The 20553-nt window shown below is 39.5% G+C and overlaps 1 protein-coding gene across 1 annotated transcript in view; it reads left to right on the forward strand.

Moving 5' to 3' along the window:
* The window catches only part of WDFY4 (WDFY family member 4), a 103229-nt gene that overhangs the window by 30831 nt on the left and 51845 nt on the right, over positions 1–20553 (forward strand). Inside the window, exons 21-38 of the mRNA XM_026050535.1 lie at positions 519–630; positions 735–925; positions 2305–2457; positions 3357–3430; positions 3641–3802; positions 5589–5680; positions 6361–6460; positions 7253–7458; positions 8044–8213; positions 8740–8865; positions 9338–9499; positions 9617–9814; positions 10405–10522; positions 11039–11196; positions 11655–11893; positions 12559–12668; positions 13375–13566; positions 13970–14109. Of these exons, the coding sequence (XP_025906320.1) occupies positions 519–630; positions 735–925; positions 2305–2457; positions 3357–3430; positions 3641–3802; positions 5589–5680; positions 6361–6460; positions 7253–7458; positions 8044–8213; positions 8740–8865; positions 9338–9499; positions 9617–9814; positions 10405–10522; positions 11039–11196; positions 11655–11893; positions 12559–12668; positions 13375–13566; positions 13970–14109 (2703 nt within the window). The remainder of the gene's footprint in view (positions 1–518; positions 631–734; positions 926–2304; positions 2458–3356; positions 3431–3640; positions 3803–5588; positions 5681–6360; positions 6461–7252; positions 7459–8043; positions 8214–8739; positions 8866–9337; positions 9500–9616; positions 9815–10404; positions 10523–11038; positions 11197–11654; positions 11894–12558; positions 12669–13374; positions 13567–13969; positions 14110–20553) is intronic.

Here is a 20553-nt window from a genome sequence, read left to right on the forward strand (position 1 = left end):
GTCTTTAATGCAGCACTTGGTTTTGTTCGTTTCTATGAGCAAAGTTTGTGACTTTGTCGTAGCTTCAATGCTTTTTCAGCTTCTCCAGTTTCTTAATTACATTGTAAATATTGTTTTGTTAGTCTGTGATGAGGAATAGATTGGATAGTGAAACACAGTGTTAAACAGGTCTTCTTAAGACTGTAACAGAAGTCAGAGTTTTCTGGTTTAAGGATATTTCATTTCAGTCAGTTATTCCTTACAGTGCCTTATTCCTACACAAGAGATTTCACATGCAATTTTAGCCTTGCTGCCAATGCCAAGCCTGTTCTTGATATATCAAAAATGGTAGGGATTGTGAAATACTTTGGGTACGTGAATGTTTGTCTTAATTGTCAACTTTGAGGATTTAAAAAAAACAAACTGGTCTTTTTTTTGTCAAAGTCTAAAGGTAATAAAATCATCTCAAAAAATTGCTTAACTTTCTGCTTTTCCAGTACTTCTGTGGCTTTTTCTAGGATATATCTTATCTATTTTAGATGGGAATTAGTTCTCGGGACAGTGCAACTCCAGTTTTCCTGGCTAAGAATATTGCTGGACATCTCTCGGGTGTCTCCCGGACTATAGGATCAGTTGCTGTGGGCCAATATGGTAAAAGAGCTCTACTTCACTCCTAACAAAGAGTTAGGCCTGTCTCTGTTCAAAAACAAATATATTCTGTGCAGCTTCTTGGTTGAGTAACTCTAATTTCTTAGGAGTAAGAGTGTTCCAGTCCTCACCAGCAGCTACTAGTCTGAACTTCATCGGAGGCCCTGCCATTCTCCTGGGTCTCATTGCTTTGGCCCGTGATGACCACACCATGTATGCAGCTGTCAAAGTCCTGAACTCCATCCTGAAGAGTAGCCCAATGAGTGAAAAACTGATGAGGCACATAGGTGGATACCAGGTAGATTATCTTTTATTGTTCAATTTGGGTAGAGTCTTATGCCCCAAACTGTTATTGTTAATCAACTTGAGTATATCCCAGCTATCAGTGCTTACGATTATAATTGTGTAAGTTGCAGGATCTTTGGAATTGGTGTATGGGATAGGGTAATAAATTCTGTGCTTACAGTCTCCAGGAAGCCAGGTAAAATGAGAACAGATCTTGTTGTGAAGATGTGGTCCAATAGTTGGAAGGTGTCATGCTTGTAGGAAGGCTACTGTTGAGAAGAGCAGTGCAACAGATTTGTGAGTCTTCTCCCACAAGAAGCCACTTCTTAGGCAAATGTTTTGGTTCTTCCCCTTGTTTATGCAGCCTAAGATTCTTCCTTGCAGACCACTCAGTGTAGCACTGACTAGGAATTGCTATGGGTCAGTCTCTATCACTGTGTGTTAGGAACTATTGAGATAAGTAGTGTCTGCATTTCCAGCTCTGTATTGATTAGGTCTGCTCTAATTTCATCTTTCAGACCTGAAAGCTGTGCAGGCTAAGAGTTCATTTGGCTCAGGGTTGAGGAGACCAGGGCAAGTTCTGTAGGTAATGTTGGTGAGGTTAAGGCTGATGTGTGAAGTTTCAGTGCAGTGAACTTGTGAATTCATGAATGAATTCTGATTGCTACGAATATATTGTATTGATGTATTACTTGTCCAATAGCTTTAAGAGAATGTCGGCCTTTGCCTTGTGTGCATGCTGTTCCTTTTGGCTCTGTTTGATGATGTTCTCTTAGTGTGACTGATCATCATGGTGCACTAGAGTGATTTTGCTCATTAGCTGGATGTCTGAACGTAGACAACTAATAATCATTATTTTAGTGTTAGCATGATCCATACTTTTAAATTAATGGTCCTTCTAGCCTATTGCATATGTAGTAGTTTAAGTGGTTTTTCTTCACTAATAATCAAAACTAGTCTCAGATGAGGAACTGGAAATTGTCCCAAAAATATCCTTTACATTTGAAGAGATCAACTCTTTGGATCAACTCTGTGTTGGTTCAACTCTTTGAACCAACACAGTTTCCAAGCAGCTAAGAATATATGCCCACAAAGAACAATGTAGAGAATCTACTTTTTGTATTGCTTTTTGTAAATTCAATTCAACATAATATGGGATGTATTTTGCTCTCATTCTATGCCACAAATCTGTCAAATTCTTTCAAGAGTTCTCACTTTTACCTGCTGCCCAAACCTCTGTGCAAACTGAAATCTTTATCTTCTTCAGAATACTTGTATGTATGGTGCATATGACTACTACTGCCAGTGAACTGTGCATCTGCCATGGATTCAGTAATTGTTTTCTGTTTCCATGTAGATTTGTTTTCAGTATATACTTAATCTTTTTTTCAGTTATTGGCATATCTTTTGAAGAGGAAGACACAGCTGTTAAACAACAGGATTTTACAGCTAGTATTCTCCCTAGCAGGCACAGCTGAACTTGGCTTTGAATCTTCAGTTGTCAAGAATTATAATGCATTCCAGTATCTTCTCTGCAACTTTGAGGTAAAACTGCAGATATTTTCAGAGTTCAGCTCAGTTAAAGATGTTTTTTATAGTGTGAGGTTTGGTTCGTAACACCTCCTGGATCAGGTTCTTGAGGTGAAGTAGTGTACAGTGATGTGCCACATTGGCTCTCCTGGGGAGGTGGTGGCTCCTGATGTGGCTAAAGGAGCCCAGGTACCAAGACCCTCCGGTGCTTGATGCAGTTTGTGAGCTGTTTCCACAGAGTCCCCAAGTGCCTGCTGCTCAGGGCTAGTTCAGAGGTAGCAGCTGCTTGTGCAGCCAGAAGACTTTCCATTGCTTGGTTGGGGATAAGGAGGAAAAGTCTGTGGCTTTAAATTCCTCTTTTTCCACCTAAATGTTTAATATCTCTGCCTTTCACTGCCATGAAATCAGGCACCATCCACATCCTCCTTATTTTCTATCCAAGTGATATTTATATGATACAAGATGATTGGATGTTATTGGGTCTGGATCTGAAATAAAATATCCCTGCCTTGGGGGTATTTGAGTTTTCTTCAAATGTGGCCCAATTTAGCTCTATATGTCAGTCTATGCTGACTTGTGTATTATGGACTCTGGGTTGAATGTTCTTATTGTCCTTTTCTCTTCTCTTTCCCTACCTCTAAAAATACCTGCTTCTCTGTTGTGTTCCTTCTCAAATTAGAGAAACATTTAATGCAAAAGTAAAAATATTATTTGTAGTGTTCTTTATAGCACACAGTTGTAGCATAATGTAATCCATAATGTAATTCCAATCATTTGTGCTGAACCTAGAATTCTAATAGTGACAATTCATGATTTTACTGTCCCCAAACTACTTGTTACTGTTTTTCTGTCATAGACTGCACTCCCCTCAGCTCAGCTGAGCAGTACATTTTCTGCTTTCCTTTGTCTTTCAGCTTTGGATGACAGCACCAGAAAATCTTGATCTGGCTCTTTTTTCACATCTTGTGGAGATACTGCAGTCCTCTAGGTATATGGCTGACATCTAAATCAGAAGCATGTGGAACAAGCTTACTTGATGGAGAGGCTATGTGATGATCTAGATTAAATGGAACCAGAGATGAAAATACAGTGCAAGTTAAAATGTTTGCTGTAAAGAAAAATATCTTAACCTTGTTTAATATTGCTAATTTGCTTTTTTCTAATAAAACCTTTTAATAGACCGTGTGCTTTTATGCAGAGATGGGTACCAGAATGCTCAAGTTGCCTATCAGGTGCAAGTGGTGCCCAAACTCGTTTTCCTCTTCAATGATGTTGAAATCAGTAACTCCAGGATCACTGTGGTCTGCACTATTCTTTCGCATCTGTTGCAAGGATACTTTAACACACGGGATATTCTCAGGTAACCTCTAAGCCTGCAGCATTTTCTCAATTTGCAGATGAGTTATTTTTCTGCCTGTGCTGGAGAAAGATCAAGCAGAACTTTTCTCGTCTTTGATAGGAGGCCAAATCTGACAGCTTTGAGGTTCCCACTGACAAAAGACTTTCTCATGCCTGCAAATTAGGATTCAATCTGCCCTTGTATTTAGGTATGAGGATCCCCATGGGTCAGGTGATGACCTTTGCAGTGGTGGCACAAATAGTCCCACTGATTTGACTGGAACTACTCAATATGAATTACATATTTGCAATCCCAAAGTCTTCCCCAGAAGTACTGTAGGCTCTGAAGTATTGCAAACTGGTTTCAGGGAACTGTGCACCTAATCCTGGTGGTTTCAGTTATATCCTAGTAAATATATTACTCTTGAATCTCAGTGAGTTAACATGTTAAGTGGGATCTCACAATGTGAGAAGTTTAAATCATTGTTTTCTCTCCACAGAGTGTTAACAGTACTGTTTTGTAATCCTAGGCTGGCTACATCAGTTTGTAGCCTATAGACTGAGAGGTCAATACTGTGTTTTCTGTAGCTGTCTAGCTCTAGGAAAAGTGCCCTATACAAATGACAAGTTGTACTTTTCCAAGCTCTGTGTTTGTCTAAAGGAAATGTAAAAGTTAAGTTGCACACTGGATGCGTTGGTCTCCATAGTCATTCCTATGCTCTACTGAGGAGTGTGAGCACATCAAGCAGTTACTGAGGGATAAGCTGACTTGTGACCTTACTGCTTGTCAGCTGCTCTGTGGGATTATCTCCACCCATGTCCCAGGATAGAAACTTAGCCAGTTATCCTATTCCCTTTTTTATGGAGGTGTAAGTTACCTGGCTTTATTAAATCAAATTTATCATGTGGAAAGGAGCATGCATAAGCATTTTGTGGGTGTCTGTTTTTAAAACCTGGTAACTTGCTATTTCCTGGTAATTTGTCTTATAGTTAGGCACAAATATGAAAAAGTTGCAACTTTTTGGATAGTTTATTGATTAGTATTTGCTTATTTGGAGCAAATCATTCACTTAGTGTTAGGTGGATGCAAGTCAGTGCATGTGGATAATGACAGTTGGTATCTTCACAGCTCCAGGAGAGCAGAGACTAGTGCAGGTTCTCAGCAGCACTGAGAAGTGCTGCTCCCGAGTTTTGGCCCTTCTATTGGGAACTGCATTATGTGGACCGTGCCTGCAGACCACTGATACTCTGTTCTGTAAGAAATGACCATTTTGCAGGTGTGAGGTTGTGCAGTTGCAGATGGTGTGTGTGACGTGAGTTCTTAGGAAGCAGGTAATGTCTTCAAGCACAACAGAGATGGAACAAAGACTGCCAGTCCTCCTTCCTGAGTAGCTGCTGGGGTTTCTTTGCTTTCTTGTATGTGGCTAGACACCAAGAGCTGATTCAGTGATGTCTGAATAGCAGGAGTTCAGAAACAGTCTCCTCAACCTGGTGAAGAGAGGGCCTTACCCAGTATTGACAGCCCTGTGGTTCAATATTTGTAGATAGATGTTTAAATAAGAGATTAAAATCAATGTGAGAAATAATTTTCAGTTTAGAACTGCTTTCACCTACACATGTAGATAGATATCCTTTTTATTTGCTTCCTGCTTTACCAACTTCTGCATTCCTATTTCAAGGCTGTTTTCTGGCCATTGGTTTCAAGCAGACATTGTTTATGAGTGTTGAAACTTGCACATAGTGTCAAAGGAACTAACAAAATAGCTTCCATTCTACTGACCAAAGTTTGTTCCTCCTTTCTCTGGAAGGATTGGATTGTTCCTTGTTTATACATTGAAACCCTCTTCTGTGGATGAAAATCTGATTTGCCTGGATGGTGTGACTGGGATTTCAGATGAAGGTGAAGAGCTACCTTTGGTATATGAGTTCTCATGAGTGGTTAAGTGCTTTTCCTCCCTAAATGCACCATAGTGCTTTTTCCTTTGGTGGAAGGAGGAGTCTTGCTTCAGATGTTTTGGTCTGGCAAGATGTGGGCTACATTGAGGTGACCTGAAGTTATAAGGAAATCTTATATTGCTGGAAAGTCTTAACATGAAGAGCAGAAGGGATCCAAGTGTATTGAAAGTCTTGGCTCACAGCAGGATCCTCCTGCTAAGGAAGTTACCTTCTTGTCCTCTCTGGCTACTAGGCCAGCAGTATTTTTACTGCTTTGTTGGGAGATTACAGTTCTGTGTAAGTGCTTCGTGGACTTCCATTGAAATGAAGGACCATGGAGCTGAAAATGCCCCAATGCCTCACAAAAATATCCTGGACTGTTATAAGGAATAAATTTTCACTTGGTATCCTAGGACAGGGTTTGATATGAACTCCTAGTTATGTTGGAAGCCTATACCTTTTAAAATATCTACCCATTTATGTCTACTTTGTGTGACATCTTGCAGTCAACTGGCTCTTTCATTGTCTATGACTGATAGGAATAGTTACAGTGGGCTAATCTAGTGCAAATGGGGTTGTTCATAAAACCATAGGAACATGTGTTTTATCTCTTCATTACTCTTCATTACTTTATGATACTTGTAGCCTTAAGCCAGACACCTGGAAAGACAATCTGTCTTCGAAACCAGTTACTGAAGATGCTGTTAGATGTAATGCATTCAGACAAACTTCATCTGTCCTCTGAGTAAGTAAAAATAATTTAGGAAGGCATGTATAAGTGTATGTCTTGTAGGTTTCCTTTTTATCATTGCTTGCCCAGGACTAAACACACTGATAATGTTCACTGGTTAGTGATATAGAACAGCAGATTTGATTTCAAGTCACCTTTAAGTGATTGATCTGGGATGGCAAAGATCTCCATTTTAGAAAAAGGATGAATGTTTTCATAAAGATATTCAGAGGAGGAAATTGGAGACATTGCTGTTAATTCAGTATTACAAAAGAAGTAACAGTTGTCTTGAAACTCTATTCAGTCTAATATGGGATTGCTTATATCCCAGTATATTAATCATAAACATAGAGTTATTCCATAGTTCTGCACTATGCAACTGAAAGGCAGAGTTCATATTGCCAACTGCCTTAACTATCCATTTCCACTTATTAAAATATATTGGACTTCTACCTTTAAAATAAAATTTTAGATTTCTTAAATAGAAACATCTAGTTTATAATGTGGTTTGTCAATTACTGCTATGTACTCTTAGAAGAAACCGAATTTATGTCAGTGAACTGCTGTTTTGGCAGCGATATAAAGCTGGACTTAGTGAAAACAGTTTGGTTTGAACCATATACATGAATATATCAATCTCCATAACTCTGTGGTAGAACGTTAACGGTTGTGTTTTTTGTTGTTCCTTTTTGTTTGTTTTGCTTTAGCAACCTGAGCTCCTAACCCACTTAGCAGTAATTCTAAGTAAAATAGTTCATCTGTGGCTGTGTCTCCTCTCATATACTTTCACTTGGCTCTCTGTCCTAGGGTGCAAGAAGAAACGTTCCTGGCGCTGGGGCCAGACTGGTTCCTGCTGTTTGCGCAGAGCTACCTGCACTCTACCACGGTTGTATTAGGAATCAGGCTCCTTCTGTACTTCCTCCACAATCGTTCCCTGCTGAAAAGATTCAAGGAGGGGATTGTGGCTGGACGTTGGCTGGAAAACAGCTCTGCAGGGATAGATATTCTAATAGGTATGTGTTGGAATAAGGTTCCCAAAATGCTCTTGCAGGGAAAGCCTAATGAAAATGACATTGACATTGTGAAAGCTCTTGATTCACCTCCTGCTGCCTCTCATAGAATTCCTACTTCAGACCAAGAATCAATACTGCTTTCTAGGGTGAGCCTGCCCTAATACTTAAGTTTTTCTGTGCTACAGTTGACATTTCAAGTGGCAGTCACAGAGAGAATGACCTTTTTGTCTTGCAGAAAATTAAACTTGCTAAATTTGTGCAGTATTTTGATGTCAGCTTCTGCCTTGAACCTTGCTTTTTAAGAATGGTTCAGCATCTTGTTTTTGAATTAGACCTGTGGGTACGGGAGAGGGAAGTGAATGGAGGAAGAACTGAGGGAGAATCTCTTGTAAGTGATAATGGGGGAAAAAATATTATTTCATAGTCTGAAGAACCACCGTGTAATTCATTGAGATTGCAGAGTACTCAGTAGTCTGGGACACATGCAAACAGGGACCAGAGTAGGTCAATAATCCTCTGATATGGCTCTCATTCACAAAAACATCTTTAGAATATTTTCATTTTTCTCTTTCTCCAACTTTAAAGATAATTTAAAACCCCAGACTCCAGTGCCTGATCACAGCTCCTTCTTGATTTTTGGATTATCTGTTTTGAAAACATGTCTGACTGATCATGTCCACATCCCGGAGATCTACTTAGAGGTGGCAGGTCTCCTTTTGGCGACTCCACACTGTGAGCCACCTGAAATAGCCAAGGTAAGGCCTTGAAAAATGGGATGGACAAATAAGAAACTTCCATAGTATGACTCCTTTGACAGGTTTTTCAGGCAAATTAATTGTCTTTTATTTGTTGTTGTTAGATAGTTAAAATGAGTTATCCACACTTTAAAGATGAAGATAGCTTTGTCTTAAGGAAATTTGTATTCTGAACATGTTCACATACAGATTAAGTGGTATTTAACTAATGTACTTTAGAAGGTAGCTCAGATTAGTTCTCCTGTCTGTTCTTATGTAGTCAAGGCTCATTAAAATCTCACAGTTAGTGAATTCGGGAACTTCCCCAATGTCCTTGGAAGCCATAAGTCTCTTTCCCTAGTAGTGCCAAAGATATCTCTCTGAAGAGGACAATCCATTAGTACTGTTCTGAGGAAATGCAAGAAATAGGGGAGAGAAGAGCTGGTGGAGAGAAAGATGATGTGTTTTTTACTGATGGGGAGAGTGCAAGAGTTGTTCTTGATGTTTCATGAATAATTTAAGTTTCCTGAAATATATCTCCTTATAGAGAGATCTTGACTCCATGCTGCAGTGGATCTCGCAGCACCACATTACAGAGAATGTCCTCAAAATTGGGTTGTGTGCAGAGGCAGCTACTTTACTACTGGAAATGGTTAAGATAACTATGGACAAGGTAAACATTGTGTAGCATGGCCATGGCAGTGAGAACTGCAAACTTCCTCTGAGAAGACTCTATGTCTGTGACAGTCTTAGATAACGTATAAGTGGAATCTTGCTCCCCTCAACCTTCCTCTCCTCTCTTCTGAGCAGAGCAGTGAGCAGAGAAGGGAGAGCATCAGCACCATTATTGGCTTGGTTATGGTATGTAGCAGGGCTCATGTTCAAGAACACTGAATGTAGAAATGGAGCTTGTCTGCAGCGTGGCCTGTTATGTCCATTCTTGTTGGGAAGGGGGGATATCAGATTTGTGGCTGGATTTGTAAAGTTTTGGCTCAGCATATCCTAAATCTGGAAGCTAGAAGTATTCTGTGGCTGCGCCATGTTTGCTGAACTGGTTAGGAATACCTGGAGGGGGGGAAAATATGTGCTTATCCAAGTGAGAGAGGAATGCTGCCTTGACAAAGTGTTTGTGGTTTTGTGCTTAGCCTACTCTAGATGCAGAAGCTTCCTGGGAAATTGCCTATCCACAGAATGTCATCCAGTTTCTGGTCTTAATCTATTGGAGTTATACTCAGGACCCTGTGTGGTGCTGTCCAGACTTCTTGAAAACTTTGGCTATGGTTGCCTTCCACTCCAGAGCACCCAAGGTACGTGCATGTGAGCTAGCACAAACCACTCAACTTGCTTATGTGCAGCTAGAAGAAATACTCAGAAATATACAGGAAAGTACAGGTTAATGTATTGCTGTCTGTCTGCATCTAAAGGGAAACTCTGAAGGTCTTTTGTCTCCTGATGGCCCATCAATTGCTGAAGAGAAGGGTGATGCTGATCCTTCATCTCTTCCACTGCTACCACACCCTGCCAAGAAACAAGTGTGGGATTTCCTGAGAGTCCTCCTGACGGACAGTCTGCTCAGCATCCCGGCGACCAAACAAGGGCATCCACTTGAGCTGCTTATTGAGGTCTCGTATAGTAGTCAGGCCTTATTGCTTATCTTTGCACTGGTCAGGGGTTGGAAGGACAGGAGGCATCCTGCTAGTGACAGAAGGTTAACAATGTCTAAGAGATCTTTGATCAGTATTTGCAGTGACTAATTCTCTAAAATGTTCTCAGTATATCTATGAAGTTTACTGGAGAATGAGGATGGCCAAAAGGATATGACCAGATCACATCTCTTAGACAGCATGTATTAGTTGCAGGTCTGGACAGCAAGCTCAGTGGAATGATATTCCTACATTTTCTGGAGGGAGGAGATTTCTTTCCCGCTTCTGCATTCATGTTCTCTGAAAACAATGCTACCTCTGGACAGTAACAATGGCCTTTTCCAGGCAATATTTAACACTGAAGGCATGAAAAAAATCCATTTTTTCTAGTGGTGTTTGCACCAAATCTCTGTTTTCACATGTGATTAGTTGCCACAGATGACTCCTCTGCTTGCAGTAGCTGTTGTAGACATCCAACCAAGGGGTAAATTAAGACAGAAATTGACTTTCAGAACTAGATTTCCTGACTGTTTTCCTGTTGTGCTTATGTCTGTATGGTGACTCTACAGGCTTCTCCCGAAGATGCCTCCCGTGAGCAGAAGAGACACTTTCAGACAGAAGTCTTACTATGTGCAATGGATATTTTCCATCATACAAGCCAAAGTGAGGGGAAAACAAGACCAAGAGGTGAGTGGTGATAATGAGTTTGTTAGCTGGATGGTTAACGTGTCTGTAATACACAGTCCATTTCTTCCAGATATAGGCCTAAACTAGCACTGCTTGCCTAATCTGCTGTTGTGCTGCCATGTTTCCTGAGAGCTGCTTCCTTTTCTACTCCTCCATCATTTTCCTATGGGGAAGAGATTCTAAATATTAAGGGTGGTATGATAAAGAGGAAATAAACATAGGTTTGTCCTTGAGTGATCTGGAAGCAATGCTGCTGCTTAGTTACTGCATTTTCAGTCATTGGTTGGACCAGTCCTTTATGATAAGTATATAATAGCAAGGTCAGTTCTGTTCTTAGACTGGAGCTGGTGAGCCTATCTGCTAGACCAATAGTATTTTTAGACACCACTTCTGTGATAGTATGATGTTAGATTGTCCATTTCTCAGCCCTGCAATCCTCGCATCTCAAATGTTTATGTGTGTTTTTTTAAAAAAAATCTCAGCTTGTGGAATAGTCATCTCTTGTATCCTTTTCAGGGAGCAGTGATCCTCTTGGCACTACAGAATCAACTGCATCTACATCTGTAATGAATGTTGTTTATTTTGCCCAGAAACTGATTGAGAAGCTAAACAGCAGAATGTTTGCTGCTGACCCCAAGCAGATCCTTCTCTTCATTGCCAAACAGATTGTGGTAGTAAGTCATAGGATTTTTTTCAAGGCGTTATCAGCATGTTTTAGTGTGTCCTTTTTCACACTGAGTTTGTGATACCAGAATTCTCAAGAAAAGGACTGCCAGCAATTTGAGACCGATTATCCTGTTTTCTTACATGAGCACATACTGGCCAAAACTGACAATAAGAGCTAGATGGTGCAGTTAGCAGGGATAATTGGTACATTTCCAAATGTCACTGTCTGCTGGTGAGGTACGTGTTACCGAATGAAGATAAATTGATCTCTTCCACAGTAACAAGGAGAAATACAGTAGAATTCAGTAGAAATACAGGAAGTTTGGATTTATGTACAGCAGGTAATTCAGAGAAACTTTCCTGAAACTTTCCTGAAATAGTTTTCAGCAGTTTAAATGAAGTTAAAAGAGTAGACCCTTGAGGAGCATGTTCTTGGAGCAAGCTAAGTGTTCTGTTGTTTTTCCAGGTCTCGGAAGGCAGTTTTTCTCAAAAGGAAGTTTTCCTCAGTGCCCTGTACAGCTGTCTAAACCGAGCGATCCTGTATTGCCTGTCCAGACCACAACAGTCACTGCCTGAGCAGTTGAACGTCCTGAACACTCTCCATGTCCTGCAGGAGCAGTGGGACATTATCTTTGCAGCTTACAACTCAAATAATAATTTCATTGTCTGCCTCATGCACTGCCTTTGCCAGCTGACTTCGGGCAGGTACAAGAGTTGGTCTCCTTACATTTGCTTATCGTGGGGTGGAGGCTCTTTTTGTTATTGAGTGGCAAAGGGAAGAGTCTGCCTAACCAAGAGACTTTGCTTGCTTTGTTACTGCTGTCTATTTGTAATTAAAAGAATATTACATATTAAGCATAGCTATAGTGGGCCAAAACAAAGGTCCAGATAACCTGACCCCAACATATCCCATATAATGGGGAACACCTGTAGCAATGAGAATTTCAGAGCCAAGAAGCGGTGTGAAAGATGTACAGAGCCAGAGAAGGATAGATTTATTCAGGCCACATCAGCAGCTGCAGGTGGTTATGTATGCTTGGTATGCTATATATACACATATGCTGCAGACCTATGCTGCAGGTAATTAGAGCAGCATGAAGGGGAGGTACAAGTTTATGGGTAAAGGGTAAGGCATAGAGCAAAACCAGAGTGACCTGTGGGATCATGAGGAATATTCCTTCATTTTGGAAAACAGACAGGCTTAGTTCCCTGCTTCATGCAAATCCTGCCATATACGTGACTGCTGTAAGCACTGGAGTTTGACAATATTGACCTGCTAAATAAGTTAATTGGTAGAAATACCTTTAGGTTTTTCTCTTGTCCTCATGTTACTCCATTTCCTTCCTGTGCCCTCTTTCTCTTTCTTACAGCTATCCAGAAGGTTTTGGGGTTGATGCAAGACCCAAACTTGCTTCGTATCACCAAATTTTCCTTGCTCCCACAGAAGAGGAGAAAAGCAGCTTACCTACTCCAGATGATGGTAACTTTTGGCTGTTGATACCTTCAGCTTACTGGGCAGGAAGGTTCCTAGCTACATGCTACTTGTTGCTCAATTTCTTTTCTCCAAGATCTAATACAGAGCTTGAAGTCTGTTTTGCACACAAGAAGTAGTATCTAGCTTTTCTAGGAGAAGACAATGGCTTGGAGTGAAGAATTTGGGGGTTGGCTCCAGTGTGGGCTCTCAGCCAAACCATACTGCATAAAGATGCTCAACTTTGCATCTTGAGTTGAAACTAGTGCAACTAAATTTCCCTTATTTACAGACAGAATCAGCAAAACAATTGAGCACTTCATAGAAGAATACACTGCTATTCTAAACTGTTGTTGACTATCTTCCGGTCTTTGTAAAGACATTTGACAGTATAAAATAATCTTTTATGTGCTTTAGTTCTATGTAAGATATTAAAGATTATCAGGCTTCCAGTGAGGTGTTTTCTTAAGGCAGAACCAGGTAAAATCATCTGTCATTCCTAGTTGTCTTAATCGAAGAGAAATATAGCAAAAGCTTTTTTTTTAACTGCTTCCTATGTTAGACTAAATAGACTGGCTTAGATCCTATGAAGCTAACAGACAAAAAGGAGCAACTCCAGAGGTTCCAGCAGTTATTCCAGACCAGTGCTGCTGTGAGATGTTTTTTATTTAGTCTGCTGCTTGATTCTTCATTTTCTGTTTCCTTTATTTTCTAGTTCATCAAGAGATTCTGAGAACAGTAGAAATCATCTGGAAGCAGCTAATTTCTCAGAGGCATCAGGCCCTGGAGGATACTTACAAGATGGATCTCTCTGTAAAAGGAGGCGACAAAGAGAGGGAAATGAAGATAACTGAGATCACTCCTCTCTGGGAAGAAATGATGACAAAAGCTTGGCAACACTTCATAGGTCCCTGTTCTTCTATGCAGCACTTATTGTAATGAACAAAGGCATTGCAGAATAATGGAAGACTGTTGACTGCTTGGTTGTACTCTTACTCTGCACATCACTTCCTAGATAAAACAGATCCTTGGGTGAAGGAGACATAACAATGTGTAGTGCTTCAGAGATCCAGGGCTGCTGTAGACAGCTTGGCACTGGTTAATGGCAGACCTCAGTGAGGATTTTATATAAAGGCTGGGAAGTATGTGTTGATTCAATGACCCTCTTATAAATGAGAGAATAGACTAGATGAAGTGCAGCTCTGTCTTTTCTAGCAACTTGTAAAATATATTTGCAAACTCACCACTTCCCCATGGGTTCACCTTCAAGTCTTACGTGCTTTTTTGTTTTCTGTTCTTCTGGACCATAGCATCTGAAAAAAGAACTCTTCAGAATAAAGTAGGACCAAGCCTGTCACAGAGCAAGCACAATTCATGGAGTGAAAGCCTCTCTTCAGCAATTAAGTTGATGCCTGGAAGAACCACGAAGGAAACTGGCTGTAAAACTGAGGTAAAATGTGGTTTTTGGCTTGTTAGGCTTTGTAAATGGCTCTAAGTTTTTTGAAAGGCTTCTGGACTCTGAAGCCCATTCAAGTATCTTTCCACCAATATTGGGAAATTTCAGGAGCACTGGGCAGATACACCTACATGCCTGCGATTAGTCAGCTAATGTGTGTTTAGTTTTTTATTGACCTAAGCACCTTGCTGCTGGCGCTTACATGCCCGCAGAATAGTTTTAGACAAACAGATAATTCCTTTGCATAGCTCATCTGGAGCAGGACAACCTGATGCCTGCTAGAAACACTTAGACTTCCTGTATGTGTATATGGATGGGTCACCCTCATTTAAGGAATCTCTTCTAAGCCCCAGCATGAGAAGGTCTGTAATTATTCCCGTAACTAACTCTATTCTTAATGTTTGGCATAAACTTCATCAGCTTTCTAAGTGAGAGAATAAACAAATTAAGCTTATAAAAATCAAAAATAGAAATGAGATGATATACTTCTATTATGTAGAGAATGCAACAAGAGAGAGCAAGAAAGTGAAGGTTTGGAAGTCCCTGGCATCCCATTTCATGAGCTATTTGTGGTAGGAACATTCTTCCTATGATGCAAATAGTGAAATGTGAGAGTGACTGTTAAACCAGATAGGTGTGCCCCATTTGTCTGTGCAGAAACCGCATGTTTGTTTCCAGTCTGTAGCTCTGATGACAGAAGTTTTGGTGCCTAATGGTCTAGACATCCACATTCTAGACATCACATGCTGACAGGTAGGTTTCTGAGTCTTGTTCAACCCTATGTTGCCACCTATGAAAGGTGACAGAAGTTGACAGATTACCTGTGAGGGTACTCTGAAGATGCATTTTTTTGAGGGGTATGATATTAGATGGTACAGCAGTCAAAGCTATATTATTATTTGTAGTGCTGTAATAACAGGAAGCCACTGCTGTTACTTGGAGTGACTTTGTGTTTGGCACTAGACATGTGGAACAACCAAATGATACTTATGCTGAAGAACTTGGCTAGGCAACCTTAACATATCAAGTGTTCATGCAGCTCTTTTGTATGAGGCTCCTACTGCTGCTTTGGGCTTACATCAGTAGGTAAACCTTATCCTTCAGATGCCAAAGGATCTGGTATCCCCATAGTGCTGTCCTTTCCTTTTCTTCTCTCTGTGAAAGATTGAAGACACCATTTTTTATTTAGCCTCAAGAGATGGCAAGACAGGTGCTTATATAAAAAGCATTTGGTCTGGAGTATATGCAGCACTCCATGCTGCCATCATATATCTTCTTGGGCATTCCTTGACGGAGTTATAGAGCTGGGCTGTTTTTTCAGTGTTTGATCTCCTCCTAGTCTGAGGGAGAAGGCTTTTTCCATGTTTTTGGTTAGCATTTTAGTGTTAATGCACTGCTGAATATATTAAAGGCTTATTTCTGCTGTTAAGAGGCAGTGTAAGTCTGTCACAACCTCACTTTAGGGAATTTTAACTGTAGCTCAAGCTGTGTCAGGTTGTGGCTTTATCCCCAAGGGTCACTGATTCAGCTCCAGGTGTGTTGGTCAGGAAGGCTCTGGTTTCCAAAGAACATATTTGATAGCACCCTCTTGTGCAACAGTTACTTCTCAGCATGTCACAGCATCTTCCTCATTCCTTCACTTTGCTGCTTACGGAGCAAGTTTTTCCCAGGTACATATGTAGAGTGTGATGCCGTGCTGCAAGAGCATCGACTATTTGCCCTGGGGTCTGTTTAATTATTTTTTAAAATTAATTTTGATTATTACAGCTGATTACACCTCAGTGAGCAATGTAATTGATATTTGTAAATGTATCCCAAGGAACATTTTGTACAACATGCTTTTTCCTGTTGAAGGTTAAAGACTCAGTTATTGTTTTTTCCCTAAATATGCCCACATCATTAGTTCCTCCAGTGAAAAGGTTGCCATCTGGAAAAGGCAGCACAGAGACATTATTCAGGCACAAGTGCATGAAATTGGTGTTTCTGCATCTTCTGTCTCTCTCCTGCAAGGAAGCGGCTTGTAATTAAAGGAGCTGGGTTTGGCGGAAACATTACTCATTTGGTGTTATTCCTTATCATGTCAACGATGACAGCTCCACAGCTCTGATAAATTGTTCCTCTCAATGAGATGCAAAACTAGAATTCCAAACGCTCTTCCCCGCTCTCCCCCTTTCTCCTCTGCAGACTGTCTTTGAAAGAGTTTGCTGCACTTTTCAGACAGATTAAATCTAAGGAGAAAGGAATGGATTTCTTTGCTGCTCTGGAGCATTCTTTCTTCATAACTCATAAACTTTGCAAGCAGGGTGCCAGGTGGGATTCTCATTACTAAAGGAAGTTACAAGTTACATTAAAAATCCAGGGGATTCATTCTTCTAACATGGTCATAAGCCTCTACAAATTTTGTTTACAGTCTTATTCCTGCTTAAGCCGCTTGGACTTCAAGAATGTCTCTGCCTTTGGTGGAATTTGGTTCTTGTGACGGCTGCTGTGCCAATATAGAAATGGCTTAACTAAGGGTTACAGCTAATGGCTGGTAAATGAAATTAGTCACTACTTGGGACAGTGTCAGAATGTTTGTAAAGGAAAACATGTAAGTAATGCTAAGGGGTAGTTGGAATTTGATACAGTCTCATATTTTGGCCTCTTCATTTCAGATGTAGCTTCTTGGGGAGGAAGATGGGTGTTATATAAGAACTCTCTCATTTATGTTTGCAGACTTCACTTCTAAGTATCAGAGTTCTGCCTTGATAATTAGATTCCCAAGAGGGAAATGTAAGACATCATCCCAAATCTTTTGGAATTAACATTTCTTTTGAAGTCCAAGACACTGAGCCATGTTTCAAAAGATAGGTTCTTTCAAAGTCTTTAGGACTTGCCCTGTTTATAGAGTCATAGTAAATTTACTTTTTACAATTTTGCGTTTTCTTTACCAGATTTTCTCTTGGACTAGAAGCTTAAAGGGTTGATTCTACAGCCACTTGTGGCTGTAACCATCAAGGACTACATTTGATGCTTTTCACAGCCAGAGAGAAAGCTTCAAGTTTAACCCTTAAAATATATACAATATGCACATGTTTACATGTCTATATGTGTGCATGCATATGTTCATGTATGTTTACAACCTTATATATGCATATGTCTATGTGTGTGCGCAGACACTTGTATGCACACATTGCTCATACTTTACAACTCTATTAATTCTATTGTGGGAATGATATGTTATATTTTGAGAAGTATTTGGGTCTGAAATGTTCACTTTTAATTGTCAGCTGCTTTCTTGCTTCATTATAGAACCTTTAAATAGCACCTGTAGCACCTTATTGGACTCTGACAGCTATGCTGAACAACCTTTTGTTTCAACCCTACTGGAAACTAGTGTTGAACAAAAAATTTGCTTACTTATACAGAACATTAAGCGTATAGAAAAGACAAAATGAACATAGCGTGTCACTTGGTGAAATGAAGAGGAGAATATTTGAAACTATCACAATTATTATTTCAAAAAATATTTTCTCTTACCGATCATTCAGTCTTTTATCAGCTTTTCACATTGAGTCAAAACAAACATATAATGATATTTCTTTGCAGAGTGCATCGTTTGTGTAACATCTTTATCTTCATAATAGAAGGATAATTAACATCACTAATTATCTAATTAAGTTCATTAAGCATCTACCAACAGTGCACCGTGAAGTTGACATTATGTTCTACTGTCAACAAATGCTTTGATTTCTTAGGAAGTAATTAAAATGTAAATTAGCATGCCATTAAATGCACAGGGGAAGTTTGGAATCAAATATTCATTTCAAAACTGCTCATAGAGCACATTTTTTCTTACTGAATGAAAACAGGCACTCTGCTATTAATGATGTATATTAAACAATTTCCATTATAATATTATTGTCTTGTTTAATAACTGACTCAAAGCTAAATTAGTGTGCTGCAGCAAGCTGGAAAAGTTTCTTTAACTTTGAACGGAGAAATGTATGTCCTCCTAACGAGATATTTTTGTCATTCATTTATAATTTTACAGATTGTTTACAAGATCATAAGGAAATAAATCAATAGAATAGGTTAAAAACCACTATATAAAAACTACATAAAACCATCAAGTGCAGAGCTATTGAATTAGCTAATCAATAGAGTTCAAAAAATCAAACTATCTGAAATGTTTTGGTTGAAGATAACTATTTTACAGAAAATTTGAAACTTCTTTTAATGATGAGTACAAATTGGTTGGCTGAACCAGATTCATGAGCCAGCTACCCCACAATCTGCACCCTACAAGATCCAAAAACAGTTTTTGCAGAGGGATATGTGACTATGCGATGCAGAGAAGAATATGTCTTAGCAAAGTTATTTCCTCTTGAATAACCTTGCGGATTATCTTAAGATCTGAAGCACAAGATGTAATGTCCCTTCCAAAACTTTCTATGGAAAAATGTATTCAGATAGGTTTTTGTGTGTTTTTTAAACTTGGTGACATTCTCTGGCAGTAAAGTCTCTCCATTTAACTTCATACTGTGTGAAAAGATGTTTTCTTTTATCCATTTCCTGTATCCATTTTGGGTTTTGCATTTCTGCCTTTTAAGCCAGAGATTGTCTTTTTTGATTTTGAGCTTGCATATAGGATGTCAGCCAGTGGAGCTTACTGTTTAAAACTGTTGGCACTGAAATCCCATCTTTCAAGAGAGATTGGTTGCAGAGTTTTATTTTTACATATCGGAGATCATGCCAAATGAGTTGAATGGTGTTTATGTGGATGAAAGGAGAGCTTTCTTTGGATCAGGAGAAACTCTAGAAGCAATTGCCAGCAACTGAAACAGAATTACTTTGCTTTCTGCTACATCTATAGAAACAAAAATAATTTTTCTGATTTTTTTGACTCAGGTACCTCCATTTTTAGTATGAATTTTGACATAATATTTCCATTAAAATTAAAAAAAAAAAATCCATTTGAATGCAGCTACTTTATGTATGGATTTTTTGATTGAAAAAGCTTAAATGGCATTAAAAGCTTAAAAGTCAAACTTTTGTTTTTTGTTTTCAGATGTTGAGCCAAAGAGGCTTTCATACTATATTTCTCATGATAATCTATACATTTTTTTAATAACTAGGTTCTATTTTTTGAAGGAAAAGAATCCGAATTCATTCACAATATTTTTAATAGATTTTTTAAATTAAGAGTTATGGCAATGTAAAAGTTAGGAGTTCATATATGGTGTATTTTATACAGGGAGCAATATAGAATGCATTTGGGAGTTCAGATGTCAGCTGGAAAATTGACCCTATGAAACAGTGACAGAGCAGGGGACTGGAAATAGCTAGAATTGTGAACGAGATGGCAGTGAGCCCAAGTAAAGAACAGGAAATCGGGAGCCAGAGAAATCTCTGCCAAAAGATTTTAAAGATTTCTCTTAGATGAGAGCAAAACCTGTGCCAAAATCATGTGAGTTGTTCATTTATTGTTGTTTTGATCTTGGCTAGCCAAATTCAAGAGAGCTGCTTGTGCTTGTCTGCTCTATTCGTTCTGTCTGTTGCGGAATAGAATCATAGAATCCTTGAAGGTTGGAAGGGACCTTTAGAGGTCATCTAGTGCAACCCCTCTGCACATGCAGGGTCACCTGGATATGTGGCCCAGGGCTGTGTCCTAGCGAGTTTCCTGGTAATCTGTACACACAGAGTTGCTTTACAGGAATTAAAAAGCTTTGAAGGTAACGATCACACTACATGTATAACATTTTAGAGAAATAGTCGTAATTTGGGGAGGTGAGGAGAGAGAAATTTCACTGAATTTTAGACTCTGGTCTAAGAATACTTTAGTGTTTAATGTATGATTAGGATTGTAGATCGTTCTTAGTCATAATTCAAAACTTTCAGAAAGCTCCAGTGAGACTCAGATGATTGCATTGAGGCATTACATAACAAATCCCCAAATTATGTACAGCTGTAGACTGATTTCATAGAAGATAAGTGTCAGTAGAAATAGGGAAGCAGTGGGTAAGAGTAAACACGGGAAAGCAGGAGCCCCCATTGCTAGCCCTGTAATCCTGAAGTTCCCCCTTCACTACATTTCTGTAAGAGCAAATATCTCTGCTGATAAAGGGGGGGTAAGTGAGGCCTCAAGATGTGGAGTGTTGAGAAGTTGTTCTCCCCAAGTCACAAAAGTCATTCTCAAGGACGGGAGTGAAGATGTCTCCCCTCCCAGTACGCTGTATTTGTTATTAGGAGTTGACTGATTCAGATTTTCATCCACAGTCATGTTGGTTTCTGTAGGAGTGTGCATGAGTATCTAGTTGCTATAGAGGTACAACTGCTGCTGTGCTGCCTGAGTTTGACTGATAAATAGGGGACGCAAGTCTTGTCATACACTGGGTTTATCTTCTTGCAAGCCACCCCTGTGTGTGGGTGCATTTATGGTGCACTGAAATATGGAGC

The sequence above is a fragment of the Nothoprocta perdicaria genome, unplaced genomic scaffold (genome assembly GCF_003342845.1).
Source record: "Nothoprocta perdicaria isolate Ctin4 unplaced genomic scaffold, notPer1 scaffold_110, whole genome shotgun sequence".
Taxonomy (NCBI): Eukaryota; Metazoa; Chordata; class Aves; order Tinamiformes; family Tinamidae; genus Nothoprocta; species Nothoprocta perdicaria.